We start from the raw sequence: 18,095 nt of genomic DNA, 5'->3' as shown, positions 1-18,095 counted from the left end.
CTGGAGAGATCTGAAAATGGCTGTGCAGACACTCCTCATCCAACATGAGGGAGCTTGAGAGGTCCTGCAAAGAAGAATGGGAGAAACTGGCCAGAAATAGGTGTGCCAAGCTTGTAGCATCACACTCAAAAAGACTTGAGGCTGTAATTGGTGCCAAAGGTGCTTCAACAAAGTATTGAGCAGAGGCTGTGAATACTTATGTACATGTGCTTTATTTGTTTTTTATTTTTAATAAATTTGCAAAGATTTCAAACGGACTTCTTTCACGTTGTCATTATGGGGTATTGTTTGTAGAATTGTGAGGAAAATAATGAATTTTATCCATTTTGGGATAAGGCTGTAAAATAACAAAATGTGGAAAAAGTGAAGCGCTGTGAATACTTTCCGGATGCACTGTAATGTGACCAAATTACGTTTTCATATTTGTAATTAGAAACACAAAATATATCTTAAATTAAAACAAACAAAAACTTAATTTCAAAAGGTAAATTAATCATTAGATGCACTTCAGAAATAACAGTTGAGAATAATATTTTACAAATGGTTTTGCACAACCTGTAGCTACAGTCTGGACATCCATAACAAACAATGTAGCGCAATTACAAATCTAAGAAAATACTGGCTTTGAAAAACAAAAGCCACTGTTGCATAGATGCATTATTATAAATATATATATATATATATATATATATATATATATATATAATGCCTATACAGTTCACACACTGTTCTATTTATAACCCTGTCGTTTCCAAGTTGACTCAACAACACAGCGGCGACCTCGGCTGTCTTTCTGGGATTCGGCACATGCGCAGTGCGTACCTGCCATGTAGCCCGAGTGGGGCACAGCAGATTTGGGATTGCAATGGAACCGCTTCAGTTTTTATCTCATTAATCTCCAATTCCCCACAAAATGGCTGCGACAAAACTGTCAGCTATATTAGTATGTGCCTAAAGAAAAGTCCAGGTCCAGCTGTCGAAATACAATATCTGAGAGAGACGCGTTAATGCGGGCTTCTTCAGTTAGGCGGAGGAAGTTTGTCCTGCTGTGGGAAACGCACACAACCGGATCCGATCTGTATTAGCAGGAGACGGAGCCGCCAGTCATGGACGATTTCGGGTCGGCGCTGCACAAGAGCGCCACGGAGCTGACCGTCATGGACGTGTATGACATTGCCGCAATGGTGGGGCACGATTTCGAGAGGATCATCGACCGCCACGGGTCCGAGGCGCTGGAGGAACTGATGCCCAAAGTGGTCCGGGTCCTGGAGATCCTGGAGGTGCTGGTCAGCCGGAGCAGCGCCAGCCCCGAGACCGAGGAGCTGCGGCTGGAGCTGGACCGGCTGCGGCTGGAGCGGATGGACCGGCTGGACAAGGAGAAGAAGCACCAAAAGGTTCGCTGTCTTTCAGATAATCAGAGGGTGGCACTAAAACAGTTGTCATGTTGTCCCCTGTCTGTCTGTCTGTCTGTCTGTCTGCACTGCTGTCCAGGGCGTTTAGGAGCCTTGCAGCGATGACAGGTACATGCCTGGATTGCGGGACATACAGTATTTTTGCTAATGAAATACATAATCTGAACAAAAGTAGATGACTCCTAATATAAAGTTAAACAAAGTTTTAATCAAAAATATATCACATGCATGTATTACCACATATCTTACGTACTGTTGACACATACCAAACACAGTCTTTGATAAGATGTTCTGCACCCTCCAGTTACTATAAGATTACTCTCCAGTTACTGTGGATAATAATAGTTCAAATCCGTTGAAATCTTTAAATACAGTTTCTTTTAGAACAAAGGAAAAATATTAACTCCATAATCCGGTTTTGTGATATTATTACCTAGTATTATAGGAATGCATTACAGAACATGAGATCAGGTAATTAGTATTAGTATTGTACTACTCAATTCCTTTGTATGCATGTTTGTGTTTTTAACTGAAATATAATTTTACCCTGGCTTAGCCTACTTGCAAACAAGAATGAAACCTGTGACCTCTTGTCCTTTAAAATGATCCTAGATTATCTCAGCCTCTCCTAAACATATATATTTTTTACTTTAGCAAATACTTTTCTGAACATAACCATATGCTAGGAATTGCTTGTTAAAAGATTTAAGATTTTGAGATCCATTGCGAATTTTTAGTAGACACAGAGGTAGAAAGGCACATACTTTTTTCAGGCAAAATTTTAGGAGGCTGTCTGTCTTTGGTAAATAGTCCCACTGATCTTTCTTCACTGATGCACAGTAAATCTGGATGCCCCTTAGATATAAGCCAAAGAAGCAGATCAGATCATCAGAATTTGCTTGTTATTCCAGGTCTTGAATAATTATCTTTTGTATGTGCCTCGAGTGTTGTTTGTCGTTTCCCCTATCAATGGCTCAGAAATTAGGGGGAACATAAAGTAGCTTTACCTGCCTGACAGCCATGGGGCTGATTTTTTTCAGCAGGTTCCTGTTCTGCACAGAGGAAATAGAAAAGGAAGGCGAAGGAGGTAGAGCAGCACCACTGACAAACTCAGTGATCAAATGTATCCAAGCTAATTGCCAGGAAGTGGACATGGGGAAACAAAGTAACATGGCTTCAGCATTTCCTCCCCAAAGGTTTGAGGAACCATTACGTTTCCAGAAGTTTTCCTAGGGACATTAGTTAGCTTGGCCAATTTTAAATCCCAGGAGAAATGTAAGTAACTATCTAATAGTAGAAGTAGTAGTAATATTAAATGCATCTGTACCCCAAAATATATATATATATATATTGAGGATATGGGATCAAGGATAACACACTGTATTTCAGTCGGTATGGCATAGCAGTTTGTGTTTGTGTCCTAGCTGGGCAGTGAGCATCAATGCAAGTGTCAGTGTGTCCCAGTCGTATTGTTGTTAGTGAGTACTGTCCGTGCTGATCCCTGCTCTCGGTGCTCAGGAGCTGGAGCTGGTGGAGGATGTGTGGCGAGGGGAGGCCCAGGACCTGCTGTCCCAGATCGCTCAGCTGCAGGAGGAGAACAAGACCCTGCTCACCAACCTCTCCCTCAGGGACACCAGCATGACTGAGGAGGACCTGCAGAGGCAGGAAGGTAAAAATCAGTTTTGCTCTTAATCAGAGCAGGAGATAGATTTATTGATCTTCAAACCATATCAAGCTGTTAATTGAAAGATACTAGGGAATATGTATCCATTAAAACAAATAACACAAAAAAACAATATATCAATTATTAAACTTATTTATGAATTTGACTCTTTGGCTTTGATCAAGCCAAGTTCTGGGTTTAAACTCTGCTGCAGTATTGCCACAAGGCATATCTGTGCTTCACTAGGAAAACAAATTTTGAGACTAGGGTTATTGCTTATCTTCTGGCTTTAGTCAAGGCAGCTCCGAGCGTGGGATGGGAAGTAGTTCTACCAGTTTTTAGTGTATTAAGCAGAAGCCTAATTAATCAGATCTAGTACACCCACTTATTTAATTATCCACCCTGCAGAAGAGCTGCTGTGAAAGTCAATACTGTGCTGGCCTTGAATATGAATTATTTTCAGTCAGTATGGGCCTGTTCATTAAATGGTAATACATTTTCTATCTCATTTTATTTTTATATATCTGTGAACAGTTAAGGAGTGTTTGCCCATTTCAGTTTAATTCACACATTATCTCCTGTACAAACAGAAGTTAGCCAAGTTAATTGTGCCTATATTCATTATGACTGCACTCGTATTAGAGGAAACCTGTGTTTAGCTACTTGGCATCACGGAATCTCTGCAGTATTATTCTGCTTGTTATAAGAGGGACAACAACGGTGCCCTTGTCTCACCCCAACTGAAAAATATTCCTGGTCTCGGTGGTCTGGATTCATTAGTTCAACCCTGCCTCCTGTTTACAGTGTGCACTTCAGCTGCGGCCTTCAACACTTACATAAGAAACCACCCATGTACAGAGATTGACATTTTTTAAAAAGCTTCAAGATCAGCGATGTAATTCAGATACTAAGGATGGAGTTAGTGTACTGTCCCTTGTAATAATAATAAGCATGGGTAGTCCAGCATTCACAGCGTTTTATGAGCCCGGGGCTTCCATTAACTGAGAGAGAAAAGAGAACAGAGAGGCTGATATTGATTAGTTTGCTTCCTCTCTGATCTCCGGGGTGAAAAATGGCTTTGCAGCTTCAAGTCCTCTCCACACAGATTCCTGGCTGAACAGCGCAGGGCTGTGAGAGAGTCTCTTGTGCAGCATCCACACACACAATGGTGTATTTCAGTGCATAATAATGAGCCGCCGGCAGGACCCGTTACTGTGTGGGTTCAGTGAATAATAATGATGGTACATTTCGAATGTCCTTATGTAATGCTTGAATACTGTACTGGAAAAAATGGCTTTAAATAAAATGTTTTTTTTTAATCTAATTTCATTTGTCTAGTAAAGCCGTTGTCTAATAATTAAGTTGCAAAGGTTTTATTTCTCTGCGGATTTCTTTATTCTGCAGTATTGTCTATTGTTCTCCATGAGGAGGAATTGTGGATTTACAAACCCCTTTGCCAGGGCCATGCAGCATTATTAATGTATGATATTGGGATGCCAAATACTTAACTCAAACCCTTTGTCGTGTCAGCTGCTCTCTGTGTGTGGGCATCTTATACGAGGAGCATGCTATATAATTCCAGTGTAGCCATGGCAGCCATCAACATAGGACGAATCCTGTCACTGTGAATCTAAGTAGCACTGTGGTGGGAGATGCTTGGGAAGAGCAGTGGCAGTGTATTTAGCAATAGTTGAATTTAGTAGTTGTTATGCATTTACTCTGCATCCTTTCTTCCTGAGGTCAGTCTTCACTGGGTGAACTGTGCTGAACCAAGCTGGTTTACAGTTTTGTTTTATGCAGATAAATCATGTCTCTGCTTTGAAGTTAAAAGGCTTTATTATTTGACTTCCAGCACACTCCATTAATTAACATTTATGTCTGTTAAAACTTGTTAATGAGATCATACATTAAGGCTTCATTATAAATCAAAACTTTTAAACACTTAAAAATTACAAAGACAAATCTGGGTGGCTCTAATGACCAGTTTTGTCATTTGCGCAAAATTTGGATTTCATTCTGAAACCTAACTTTATTATTATAATAGCATGGACCCAGAGACAGTGGTTGTGCAGTGGTTAATAAAAAAAGAAAAGAAAATCATGATCAGGTGTCATGTATATAAAAAAATGTGTTATTCTTTGGCCTGTAGAAGTGCACTTGAAGAGGTCATGTGACCTCATATAATGTGTCAGTTTTTAACTCTGCGTGCCAACAGAACTGAGAGAGAGGAAGAATGAGGTAGTGTGTATCAGGTTGTGTGTTCTCCCCAGCCTGACCGGCTTCAACCCAGGGACAGGATCATATCCAGCACGGAAATACACCCAGTCAAGCGTCTGACATACTTGTCACAGCTATATATATACAACACATGCCCTGCTGGGAAATCCAAAATGGAAACTTCCATAGCTGTGTCTGCTGTAGCCCCACATAGGTGTCTACAGCTCCCTTTTGTAAGCATTGTGAAAAATGTTAGTTTAACAGAATACTGAACATTTAAAAAATAAATGTTGAGCTGTATTATGATTAACAGGAAATAAGCCTGTCCCTTTCCAGTACTCATCCTACAGAAATGTAGGCCTACACCATGTGAAAATCTCTATTACGATAGTTTAGACCAGGGGTTCCCAACCCTGGTCCTGGAGTTCCCGCTACCCTGCTGGTTTTTGTTCCAACCGAGCTCTTGATTGAACCTTAATTTAATTAACAATCTGCTTAGATATTACTTTTTTGGTTCTTTAGTAAGTTATTTATACAATTCTATACTTAATTTAAAACCCTTACTGTTTAAAAGAATGAAAAGACCAAAGGAGAGTCCAAGTGCTTGCCCGATTTACCGCTACCTTTAGTGCATGAATGTCTCTGAACTGAAAAACAAGCCCAGCCCAGTGTCAGGCCCATGCAGGCTCTACACTGTTCCACGTTGGCTTATGACTAATGAGTGGTGCTCTCCCTGGGCAGGCATGTCAGAGCGGGAGAGGCAGGTGATGAAGAAGCTGAAGGAGGTGGTGGACAAGCAGCGGGACGAGATCCGAGCGAAGGACCGTGAACTGACACTGAAGAACGAGGACATTGAGGCAGTAAGGGCTCTCCCTGCTCACATCACACGCATACAATTTGCAGTGCTACAACAAATAGATAGCGAGCATCCAGTGGAGTGGTTTTAAGAATGACCCCTATGACAAAACACTTCTCTGCTCTTTATGTCGGTGCTAATTGACTCCAAAAGCCACTATTTAGTCAGATCAGAGCAGAGCTGTTGCTGTTGGAGATCATGCAAGTAAGCCCACAGTGTCACTGGTTTTCAGTTGCAGCAGCAGCAGAACCGGTTAATGAAGATCAACCATGACTTGCGACACAAGATCACGGTGGTGGAGGCACAGGGCAAGGCTCTGATCGAGCAGAAGGTGGAGCTGGAGGCCTTCGCTCAGACCCGCGAGCAGGAGCTGGGCAGCCTGAGGCAGGAAATCGGCAAGCTGAGGGACCGGCTGCAGGGAGAGTTCAGCCAGAATGGACAGGAACCCAAGGTAAATGAAACGCAGCGCCCTCCCCACTCTGAGTTCTGGGTTCTAGAACGGGCCTTCTGAATGCAGAACTGTGCCACAGAACACAGCATCCTGCTATTCCAGGGTCAGTTTAAGAAATGGCCTTGTAAGTGCCAGCCATCTAAATCAAGTGTAATTGTGCAGGTATACATACACTTCGAGGAAGGGTTTGTCTTTCAGGAATCCGAATAAATCGGACCAATTAAAATGTGACAAAATATTGATTGGTTGATTTCTGATAAAGATCAAGGAGACGAAGATTATCGGAGACCAACATTATTCTCAGATGAGATTCATTTCAGGAATGCTGGATAGATAGTACAACATTTGAAAATGCATAGGGGGAAAATGCAGAGGGAAACCGTGTTGGTCTTCACTGGGAAAACCCACTGAAGCTTTGCAGTCAGAAAAAGACAAAGATAATGATTTGAGATGATGACATTTAGAGATTTAAGTATGACTCTTTATCTGTGAAAGCGCTATATATAAAAGGATTGTCGTCTTGAATGAGTTTGTAGGTAACCCCTAATGTTTTTTTATTTTATTTTATTTTAATTCGGTAAAAAGCATTTATTTTACATTCAGGGTTGAGAAACGCAGTAGTCTTGTATTCAAATTGAATAAGATGATCAGAGTTGCGGAGGACAAATGTGTAGAAATGCAATCACAGAGAGAGAGAGAGGAAATGGTAATAGTGTGATGGTTGAAATTCCTGTATTTGGTGATTCACGATCTCATTCTCCTTTAGTCAGAGTGAGTCAAGGGGGTTTGAGTCAGCCCTGAAAACCGAATATGTGATCAAATCTTAATGTGCTCTCACAGCCTCAGTCAGTATACATCTGCCATGAACAGAATGTGCGCACACCATCTTCAGATCGGTGTCCTAAATGCAGGGCGAGCCAGGTAATCTCCTGAAAGAACGGCAAAGACTGAACTTGTGTAAATATCCTGCTATTGTATGTGGAAGTATTGTAGATTTCTAACATGGAAAGTTTAAAGCAAATATATTCTTCACGAAAGTGTTGTTTATGCCCTTAGTCTGATACATTGCACCCATTTAAAGGTTTTGTTTATTATTGTAACCTGTTGACAGTAATCTGTTGATTAAAACAAAAACTCTATATGTAACACTGTATAATGATTACCTAACGGTAGATAAAACACAGGAAAAGAAGGTAGACTGCAACACCCATAACCATAAAAGTCCAGATACGCAAATGGTTAATCTGTGGGTGGGTAATTACTATTCATAGTCTCCCATGACCGTCTCCCTGTGTTTAAAGGGAATTGCTTCGCTCTACTGAAACGGTGGCACCTACATTTTCAAAAATATACATAGTCATCTCTGTATCTTTAATCAAATACTGATTGCTGGGGAATCAGTAAATGCGAACATGCTATGTTTTGAAATACAAGTGAACATTTATTTGTTTTTGCTGTCAATGCTGTTGTACTGATTATCATACAATTCTGTACTTTTCATTTTGTTTGTGTGGAAAACTTCTGCGTGTACGCATACATTTCCTCCCTAAGTCAACTTCCTCAAGGCTGTGGATACATTTGCAGGCTGGTATTTGGGTGTATACAGAACCATCAGTAGCCAGAGCTTGAAGAATCAGCATTGCAGTGAAACACAGAAGGCAGCCCTAAAGAGTGTCTTTACTGAAAGCCCAGTTACAGAGCTTCACTGGTGTATAATCATTACTGTCCGAGCAGCAGCTCCCAGCGCCCCGTGCAGATTGCTGTGTCTGCAGGGCACCTCAGTTCCTGTGTCATTTTGGGAAATTCCAGATCGAGCGCTTTGAGCCAGTTCAGCGGCTATCCCTGTTCCCTCGGATTGTGGAGGTGGAAAATGAGGATGAGGAGGATGACAATGATGATGCTGATGAGCAGCAGCAGCAGCAGGAGGAGGAGGAAGAGGCAGTGATATGGGTAACCCCACTGTCTGCTTTCATGGGTGGTGTATAATTTGATTCTAACCCAATAATGCTCAGTGGTTATTCCTGCAAATAACTGAACTTGAATGGATTTAAAAATATATATAAAATGCATTGCTGATGTGCCTGTGTGTGTGGCTATTTGTTAAGATGTGGTGTTCTGTTGGATTAGCATGTCTGCCGCTTGAATTTCTGGCCTGCTTCTGAAGGATACTAATTTCAGAGTTTGACGTGTCATGAATGGTCTACCCCTCACTATGCTGAAATTAAGTCATGTTACCCATTAAGATATCAGTTTCCCCAGACCTGCTTCTTTAACTCCGTTGTGGCTAGTCACATGGGTCCAGTTAAAAGCATTAGGGTGTTTTTTTTTTTTTTTCTCCCATTAGACTTTTCTACTTCTGAGAAAAGAAAGAAAGACTAAGGTGTAAAGGAAAAAAGTGCTTAAATTAAAAAAAGTTTTCTACCATAGTGTAAACAAGTGTTTTAAGGTCTCTACAGTATGCTAATTCTAAAAGGTTTCTTGTGTAGTTTAGTTCATTTTCACCTTCAAACCATACAGTGTAGATGTGCAAAACCCTGGACATCAACATCATTGTGGTGCTAGCTTCTGTACTCTGTCTTACTGTCTACGATACCTAATGTTTATTTCAAACTTTTTGAATATCATCACAGTCAAATTCTCCCAGAGACCCCTCCCTCTATTTCCCTAGTTCCTGTTGAGTTTCACACTTCACTGAGCCAGATAAAACCCCTAGGCCAGCATCTCATAATCGCAACCCAGCGAGAACTCATTTCCTAATAGCCATGATTGGCGCTGTGGCGCTGTGCCTTAACAAGCAAGGGGGACAGTGGATTTGAATGTTGGAACAGCTAGGTCAGGGATTATTTCGGTCCTGAGGTAAATCCAGTGGGAATTTTTGCATCAGTAATGTCTATGAAATACAGAAAAGCTACCTTTTAAAGAAAGCCATTGATATACACAACACTGTATTCAAAGATTAGTTTAGGTATTATAATTCCTATTATGTGTTTTTTCTGTCTGGGGCCAATTTAAGGCAAAGAGGTGGCATACATTTCATCCCAAGAGAGCGAGTGTGCTCTATCACTAATATATAATGACTTTTTTTGATTGCGGTGTGTGTCATTTTCAATGGGGACTGGTTTGGATATTTGGAATGGCAGTCAATTGGAACACCCTTACCTTTTCCATGCGATGTCAGGACTCTGGCTGGGAAAGGTCCTAATTAAAAACCCCTGCCTGGCTTGTCTGCAGGAGCCGGTGTGCGAGGAGGACCTGGCGACAGAGAGGGCAACACTTGACCTGACGGATCCCAACCGCCCACGCTTCACCCTGCAAGAACTGCGGGACGTCCTGCACGAGAGGAATGAGCTCAAGGCGAAAGTCTTTATGTTGCAGGAAGAGTTAGCCTATTATAAAAGGTACCCTTAGGGGGAGAGGCTCATGTCACTTTGTGTACAGTGTGTTTCTGTCCTAATGCCTTCAAGATTTTTTTTATTTTTTTTTAACTCTTGTTTGTGTCCTTCAAAACAGTGAGGAAATTGAGGAAGAGGGCAACCCCTCAGCTCCGTCCCCTTCCCCCAACCTGCAGCCCAGACCGGCCACCCAGCCTGAGTCAGGGATCAAACGCCTGTAAGTACCAAGGGGCTGTGGCCCTGATCTCACCCAAACAGCCCTATTGCTCCACTGACACCACATACAGCAACTGACACCACCAGCACTGGGGCCGTCACACTCTGGAAACGGTGGCCACTAGAGCCCAACTGCAGTCAAGAGAAGGCCTGTTTGAAATGAGGCTTTGTCTTTAGCTGACTCCCCAAGATGTTGTACACAATTGTGCAGGTATCATGGAGCCTGGGTGGGCTTGAGGTAGGCCAGGGCATCCTTGCCTTGCCACCCAGCAGTGAGCCTTGTTTCTGACTGCAGTGCTGTCAGAGTTGTCAGTCCTTTGCCTGAAGCCTTATCCCTGTTTGCGCTATGGGCTGGCAGTGTGAGAGGATGCACACATTTCAATGGACACCTGTTCGTTTGTCTTCAGCTCTCCCCTGCTGCTGGGTTATTGAGCCAAGTTGAATGTTGGTTAGCAGTTAGCAACTAAGGTTTTATTACCTTTCTGACTTCTGCTCTTCTAAAAGGCTTACCATTTAAACCCATACTCAACTTACTAACTGCTCTCCTAAAGTGCTGTTACAGTTCAGGTTTAAGCTGTGTTTTTAATGCATCACTAGTGTTGTTCGGGGGAATGGCTATGAGCACTATCAGCCTAATTATCTATTATGTGCCAGATAAAATGAATAAATTACTAGATTACTGGGGCTGAAAGTAAATATATTTGGAAAGCAATGTGTTGCTTACATCAGTAAATAGCTATTAGATGAACACCAAGAGAAGTGTTTGGATATGTGTGTGTGTGTGTGGGAATGGAAAGGAACCACTTATACAATGTAAAGTAATGCAAGCCTGGCCTCCCCTGACCTTGGCTCACTTCGTTTTCTGCTAATATCCTCAACTAGTCATGCAAATGTATCATACTGTGTGCCAGATAACTCCACTGTGGTTTCTGAAGCCTTTCTAATGAAACTCTTTCACAACCCCTGTTTCGTCATGCCGAGCTTTAGCGGGGAGGTGTGCTGGTGAGGGGTGGGGGAGGGGTTGGGAGGGTGTGGGAGGGTTTCAAGCCTATCTGTGACTCAATGAAATGTCCTCCCTTCTTCTCTTTCCCCTTAGTGCTGAGTGCCAAGTTAATCACAGTAATTTGCTAATTTTTACTTCATGGTCTGTCTGCCTTCTCTACGTTGTGATGTTATTGCAGGTAAAAGTAAGCAATGGTCTTCAGTGCTTGCGAAAACCCTGTGCCAGTCCTTCTGGGTTGTGCAGCTCACATAAAATTGCATGCGATGACTTCCACAGTGCATGAGCTCTGACCCCCCACCCTCCGTCAGAGAGCCACAGGTGCACACAGCGGAGTACGTACACCATAGACGCCAAGCTGATGCACACACATGCTTTTCTTACATGGCTAGGTGACAGTGTCAGAGTTTTTGGTGCCTGGCAAATCTCAGAACATGTCTATGTATAAATACAATTGTATACTGGGAGAACACATAAATGCCAAGAGAGAACTATTCACAGTATTTCACAGTCCCAGCCTTGTGACCAGGTGTGTTGTGTTGGTGCATATGCAGGCCCTCACCATAAATCCCACATTGCTGCCTGTCCAAATTATCTGAAAACATAGAGGCAGTAATGGTACCCTTTACAATAATCAGTCACTAACCAAGCTCAAGACTGGAGGAGATTCCCTCAGCTGGTGATGGACCAATTATGTTTGTGTGAAATGCTCTGATTATATTATTAGTCCCTGTAAAGTTGTTACTTATCCCAGATGGATTGCATCCATTGGGCATATCACTGATGCCTTAATACTAAAGCTTCTGCTGTCAGAAACTTCATTTTATTTCAAAATGAACCCCTCTGCACCCACGAGAGAGGTAAGCTATCCAGTTTCCCTCTATAGGCTGACAGTACATCCTGCAGCAGAACGTGGATCTTTTTTTGATGTTCCCACATTGCACAAATACACATCTGGGACATCACATAACACATAAGATACACAATGTAATCACAGCTGAGCAGAAAAGTAGATGGCAGCCAAGATAAATGAATGGCAACTTTACTCCCAGTCTGCTGCTGCTCCAGTCAGTAAAAAAAAAAAAAATGGCTGAGGAAATAATAGAACAGACTTTTCAGCAGAGATTAATAAAACGCTGCTCTATAATTTAATGCTCGGTTGCTTGGCACTGGCTCCAGGGTCTCACACCGTCCTCTCGGATGAAGCATGCTTAATTTTATGCATTGTGGCTAAAATACATCACTGGAGATAAGGCAGACACATTGCATATTGGAAAGAAACCTGATAAATGATCTCCGAGCTTAATTACCAGGCCATGACGTTTTTATTGTCTTTTGCACAGCTTAAGAGTTTCAGTGTGATACATTTCCCTTTGTCTGTGGCTTGTGAGTGTGGCTGTATGTAAATTGTTGGTGAAACACTCTTTCCAACATCATCTTCATCAATTCTAGAGCTCCTTCTTGCCTGTGAGCCTGCATATCCATTGCAGTGCCTATTCCTCATTCTGTTACTATGCCAAATATTGAAAATGTATACCCCAAGGTATGTTTCTACATCAACCACAGTTAATGATTGAACACCCTAATGAAAATATTTTTTGTACTCTAAAACTAAAATATTAATGTATTTATCAACTAAACAATTTGATTAGTATGTAGTGTGCCAAGATGCATAAATTGTAGGCTTCTTGCTGAATTTTGGTATCTTGGGGATGCTGGCATTTAATATAACAGGTTAGTGCTGGACTAACACTTTACAAGAGAAAAGACAGATCATCACAGCTTTGTTCTACAGTCGTTAAAATGGTATGAGTGTTTGTTCCCTATAAATGGTCTTTATGCAAACAAAGAGGATGGGTTTTACTATGATTAGAAAGCATGATCATAAACTAAGTACATTTTAAACCCAAATGCACTTCTTGCTCAAACAATGCTCTATTCATATTTATTTACTTTTTTTTTTTTTTTTTACCTGTTGTCACAAATCGTGGGATTTTAATTGTCTGCACGGCATACGTGTCTGTCTTCGTTGGGTCATGGCTCTAGTCCTTGCTAGACTAGGTATATATTACTTGATTACTTAGCATACTTATATAGTTGCTTAAGTTGCTTGAGATTAAAATAGTGTTCATGAAGTTAATTTAGAGAGGTGTCCCTTAACATCCCACTTATCAGAGTGTGGATCAGCCTGACCCCTGTCAATGCAGAACTGATGGCAACTTCTCACAGTACCCATCATAAGACTCACCTACTGTTCTGAGCATGGGGGAGGGTGGTGTTGGTAAGAGATTGAAACTCTGCTGAAATTCCAGCCTACCTGAAGAAGAGTAGAACATTTGGCATTCACATAAAGATACTGTATGCATGCATTACATGTTCACTTCCACTTTACAAACCTCTGAATGTATTACCTAATTGTTTATGAATTAGTCAGCATGATGTTTTACATCTCGTACTGCTCACACAGACTGCACTCCGTAGTGTACCTCCGTATCTCTGTTGGAGGATACCTGGCTGCAGTCTCTCTGGACTCTGCAGTTCTGTGCGGAAGTGTCCATGTGTGTTGTCTCTCTTACTGTGTGTCAGCTGTTCATTTCTCCATGTCTGTGCTTCTCTGAGCAGGATCTTTACAGCCATAATGCCGATGGTGGCAGCTGGATTGATTCCAGATGATCCCACATTACAGCCAATCAGAAGACTTGTTTCCCTTGTACGATTATTTGGTTCTTTCCACCCTTTTTATTTACATTTGCATCTTATTCCTGTTTCTTTGCTGTCTTTAATATGAGCCCTGCACACTTTCTGCATGAATATTCACACCGGACTGACTCTTATTCTGATTGGCTGATTGTGGGATCTGTGTGCTTTCTACAGGACGTGCAGTGTGGAATCAGCCAGTCAGAATATCCCATCATTCATTTCTTTCACCCCCACCCTTGGCGATTCCAAATTCACCTTTAATCAGCACATCCCATTGGTGTTCCTCTGTACATTTAATTAACCCTTAATTCGGTGCAACTAACACAGTACTAATATGTTTTTTGCTCCAGTTTGAAGCACTTTTTAAGAATGCTAGACGATGTGTTAATCGTTAAAAGGAAGCAGATGGGGGTTATAATGAATCTTCCTACACCTGTTTGAGTCATCCTGTCTGTCTATTTCTTTATCTAATAATTGACCATGTGAAATAAAGTAAATCCCTGAATCTTGTCTATTTTAATAATGTATTGTAGTCTTCACTGATCACTTTAACCTGGGATGGATATGTGCATGAACACAATGAAAAGCTATGAGTGACTGAGATGTGATGGTGTGGAGGGAATTGGTTGCTGAAAATCTGCATTTGTACGTCATTGTAAATCTTCTCTCCCCTTCCCCTTTTGTTGAACTGAAACAAGCAGATTAATAACCCATATTCATAAAGGTATTGAAGAACCTAACACTGCTGTAGACTGTTTTAATGCAAACTTGTAATGTCTGCTTTAATGCAGTGTTAAATTGACAGCTTGAGAGACTGCCCTGCACACTGACACTGCAGTGCCCATGTTCTGGATATAATATTTCACTTATTTTGGTAATAATAATAATAATAATAATAATAATAATAATAATAATAATAATAATAATGCATAAAAAGCTAATTGGTTGCAGAACCTAAAAATATATAGGTGATTTTCAAGCTTTTTGTAGATTTCCTGGTTTCTGATTTTGTTCGTTTGTTGAGTTCTAGACATTTATATTATTATTATTATTAAATTAAACCAATTTACTTTTTGCTTATAGCCCCTTTAACTCTAAAATGAAATTTACCAATGAACCCTGAATGAATAAATGAAGTGACAATGGCGTGCAGTTGGTGTAACGTTTCTACTTCCCCTTTCATTTCAGGTTTAGCTTCTTCTCCCGAGACAAGAAACGCAACTCCCAGAGAAACGTGCGATTCGAGGAGATGCTGGGTGGCTGGGCGAGCAAAGAAGATGTGTACACAGAACAGGCACAGGAGGCCCTACAGCACCTCTGAACCGCGGACAACACCCCCCATGCACACATACACACGCTGCTGCGCACTGCCGGGCTCATAAACAAACGCTGGGATACAAAACCCTCACATGCACCGTAAGGAGAAGAGATGGCATTAAAACAAACTGAAAAAGAACCGCATAAAGAGCAAGCTAACAGGAAGAACAAGTCCCAACAGAGGGCATCCAAACCCCAACCTTTACCACACTCCACAGTATTAACAGCCAGTTGGAAAATGCTTGCTAGCTTCTGATTCATTTTGAACAGCTGCACCACATCTGGGCAGTCTTTTTTTGTTTGTTTGTTTCTCATTCACCAGTATGGCTTCTTTCGTGCCAATGTGTGCATGGATTACAAAAATGCAGCTCAAGTTAACATCCCACCTGTTGGGATATGGTTGGTGTTACTTTAGACCGTAAGGACACTTGTGAGTGTTCTGAAACTGTAAACAGGGACATGTTGCAAATTAGTTTGCCTGGATTAAAGTCACTGGCACCTCACACAGCTGCCCACCACCTGCAGTAAAATAGCATCAGTGCTGGGGAAGAGCTGTGTCTAAGGACAAGCTGATGAGGTTTGGGGGACAGAGAGTAGTGCAGAGTATACAGACCTGGCTGCAGAACCGCTGGGAGAGGAAGCTTTTCAAATAAGCAAAAATAAATAATGTATAATAAAAAAGAAAAGGGGCAGTGGCTCAGTTCTGCATTCTCCAGTTTACTCTTATTGTTCAGCATAAGGTGCACTGGTCTTAATATCAAACAATCATGTAAGTAAGATTGACAGGCAAGTGAAGCTGAAACGGGACTGGGAGGGGATCAGAGCCAGAGCGAGAGAAAGGAGGAAAACAAAAATGTTGTGATGGAACGTGGAAGTTGCTTACAAAGAGTGTGGAGTAAGTGGGAGCAAAGTTGTACATGGGTGTACAATGTAAGGAGAGAGATTGCAGGCAAGTAGATAGCAGTGGCAAAGTTAATTTCACCAAGATCCAAAAGGGTACTGATACAATAAGACCAGTAATCCCAAAGAGCCGACTGAAGTGTTTAATTATTCAACGAAGGAATACTAATCAGTTGTTATTGGTCTCTGACACTTTAAAGTGACTAATTGACCATCCATGTGTATTATTTATTTCTTAGCACATCCCCTTAAACAGGGTGACTTACAGTTTACATAAACATTTCAAAGCATTACAAAGTGCAGTGGGCATTAGGCAGTATGGGATGTGCGAGTACAGTATTTGGTTTTTAAGTACCTTGGGCTCAATTATAGACTTAGGATATAGGATTAAATGAATGCCACAAAGAAGGTCTGTATCTCTGCCCTGTTCTTTTATCCCATCAATGGATATACTGAGCTCTTTCTTTGCAGCCAAAAGGACTGTGAAGTGACTTTTTTTCCAGATGTCTAGTGTTTTGTCCTGGGCTGCAAGATTTCAAAATGAAGAAGTACATTGATTGTACAGAGTTAGAATGCCTAAGAATTAGTTTCTAGGAGTTGCACTGTGACACTGTGGAACAGGTCTGAAGGGGAAAGCACAAACTGGACTTAAGTGTCTCACCTACCTACATTGGAAGACCAGCACTCATGTCTTCACCAGCACTTTTCAGAAACAGGAAGTGGAACTTCATCTCTGCAAACTCAGAGGACTACCTTTCTATTGTGGACATGCATCTCAGACACCCCCCTCGGCTGACTAGGGAGAGAAAACAATCTATTAGTGAATATTGGACAACAGACATGCATGTGGAATATATGCCTTTAGGAAACTGTGCCTTTATTAAAACAAGGAAACCAGAAATAAATCCGGGGGTGGGTGGGGGGTTGCTAGGGACATAAACTAATTTAATGACTACACTTTAAACCACATGCCCCATCAGTCGGAGAACCACTAGGCCTGAGTTCAATCTAGATTCCAATCCACTTCTCAGTTTTACATAACAATCCTAGAACTTCTTAGCAGCTTTCTGTGTTTGCTTCTATCCAATGGAAAACTGCCATGTAGGTCAGTAATTTGTGTTAATTTGTATTGTCCCGTTAATCTAAAACTATTTATTAATGAGAACGAAAATCTGCACACTTGTTCAGTTCCCATAGCTCAACCCAAAGCAACTGAGGTGGAAGTCCTAGATACACAATCAGTATGGTTTAGTCAAATTTCAGAACGGTTATTTTTCACATTATAGAAAAGGTTTGATTTTTGTTTGTTTTTTCCCCACTTTTTGGCCTTTAGTGCAGTGGTGTCTGTTGCAATGCCTTCATTTATGGTTGCCAAAGTTCTGTGACTTAAAGTTTAAAGTGGTTTCTGTACATTTTTTGTTTTTTTACAAATGCTCAGCACAGTATTAACTGCAGCAAGCCAAACAGAGCACGAGGAGTAGCTCAGCCTCGACTTTCCACGCTGGTACTTTACCAAATACAAATGTTGAGATTGGATAGGGAAACTGCACTGCTACAATGAAAGGGGCAAAAATAAACAATTGTGCCAAATAAAGGGTACAAAAAAACCTACAAATCTACTAATTTGCATTTTCAAGTCAGATTCAAATGACAGAATTATGAACATGATATATATACTTTTTTTTTTTTTTTTTTTTTTTTTTAAAAGGGATTTTTTTTCCATAACTGCTCTGGCCTTATATTCTAGCAAGAAAACATTGTGATGCTGTAATCTTGTACTTGACATCCAGCTTATCCTAAAAGAAACAAAACTGTGTGAAGGTGTATATTGTTAAGAATGTCAATTTTGTTTGCAATTCTATTGTACATGCTTTAGCTTTTCTCCATAAAGGCACTTTCTTTTTTTGTATTATTGTAGATATTGATAGGGATTTAAAAAGTGAAGGGTGCCTTGGAAATACTCTTGTTTTT

At 41.1% G+C, this 18,095-nt stretch overlaps 1 protein-coding gene across 5 annotated transcripts; it reads left to right on the top strand.

Annotated features, from left to right (window-relative positions):
* The first annotated feature begins 820 nt into the window (after positions 1-820).
* rilpl1 (Rab interacting lysosomal protein-like 1) lies at positions 821-18,036 on the top strand. 5 transcript variants are annotated; one of them, XM_066689670.1, is made up of 10 exons: positions 821-1,394; positions 2,931-3,081; positions 6,034-6,152; positions 6,381-6,599; positions 8,409-8,549; positions 9,831-9,997; positions 10,110-10,208; positions 11,304-11,388; positions 13,830-13,917; positions 15,096-15,234. In XM_066689670.1, the coding sequence occupies exons 1-9, from the start codon at positions 1,107-1,109 to the stop codon at positions 13,878-13,880; spliced, it is 1,320 nt and encodes a 439-aa protein (XP_066545767.1). In that variant the 5' UTR covers positions 821-1,106; the 3' UTR covers positions 13,881-13,917; positions 15,096-15,234. The 5 variants fall into 5 exon arrangements, with proteins under 5 accessions (XP_066545767.1, XP_066545770.1, XP_066545769.1 ...); XM_066689673.1 differs by lacking the exon at positions 8,409-8,549; XM_066689672.1 differs by lacking the exon at positions 11,304-11,388.
* The last annotated feature ends 59 nt before the right edge of the window (positions 18,037-18,095 follow it).

This window comes from Amia ocellicauda, chromosome 17 (assembly GCF_036373705.1).
Source record: "Amia ocellicauda isolate fAmiCal2 chromosome 17, fAmiCal2.hap1, whole genome shotgun sequence".
In the NCBI taxonomy this organism is placed as follows: domain Eukaryota; kingdom Metazoa; phylum Chordata; class Actinopteri; order Amiiformes; family Amiidae; genus Amia; species Amia ocellicauda.
Note: the sequence above shows the minus strand (reverse complement) of the source record. Positions and strands in the feature narration are given on the sequence as shown.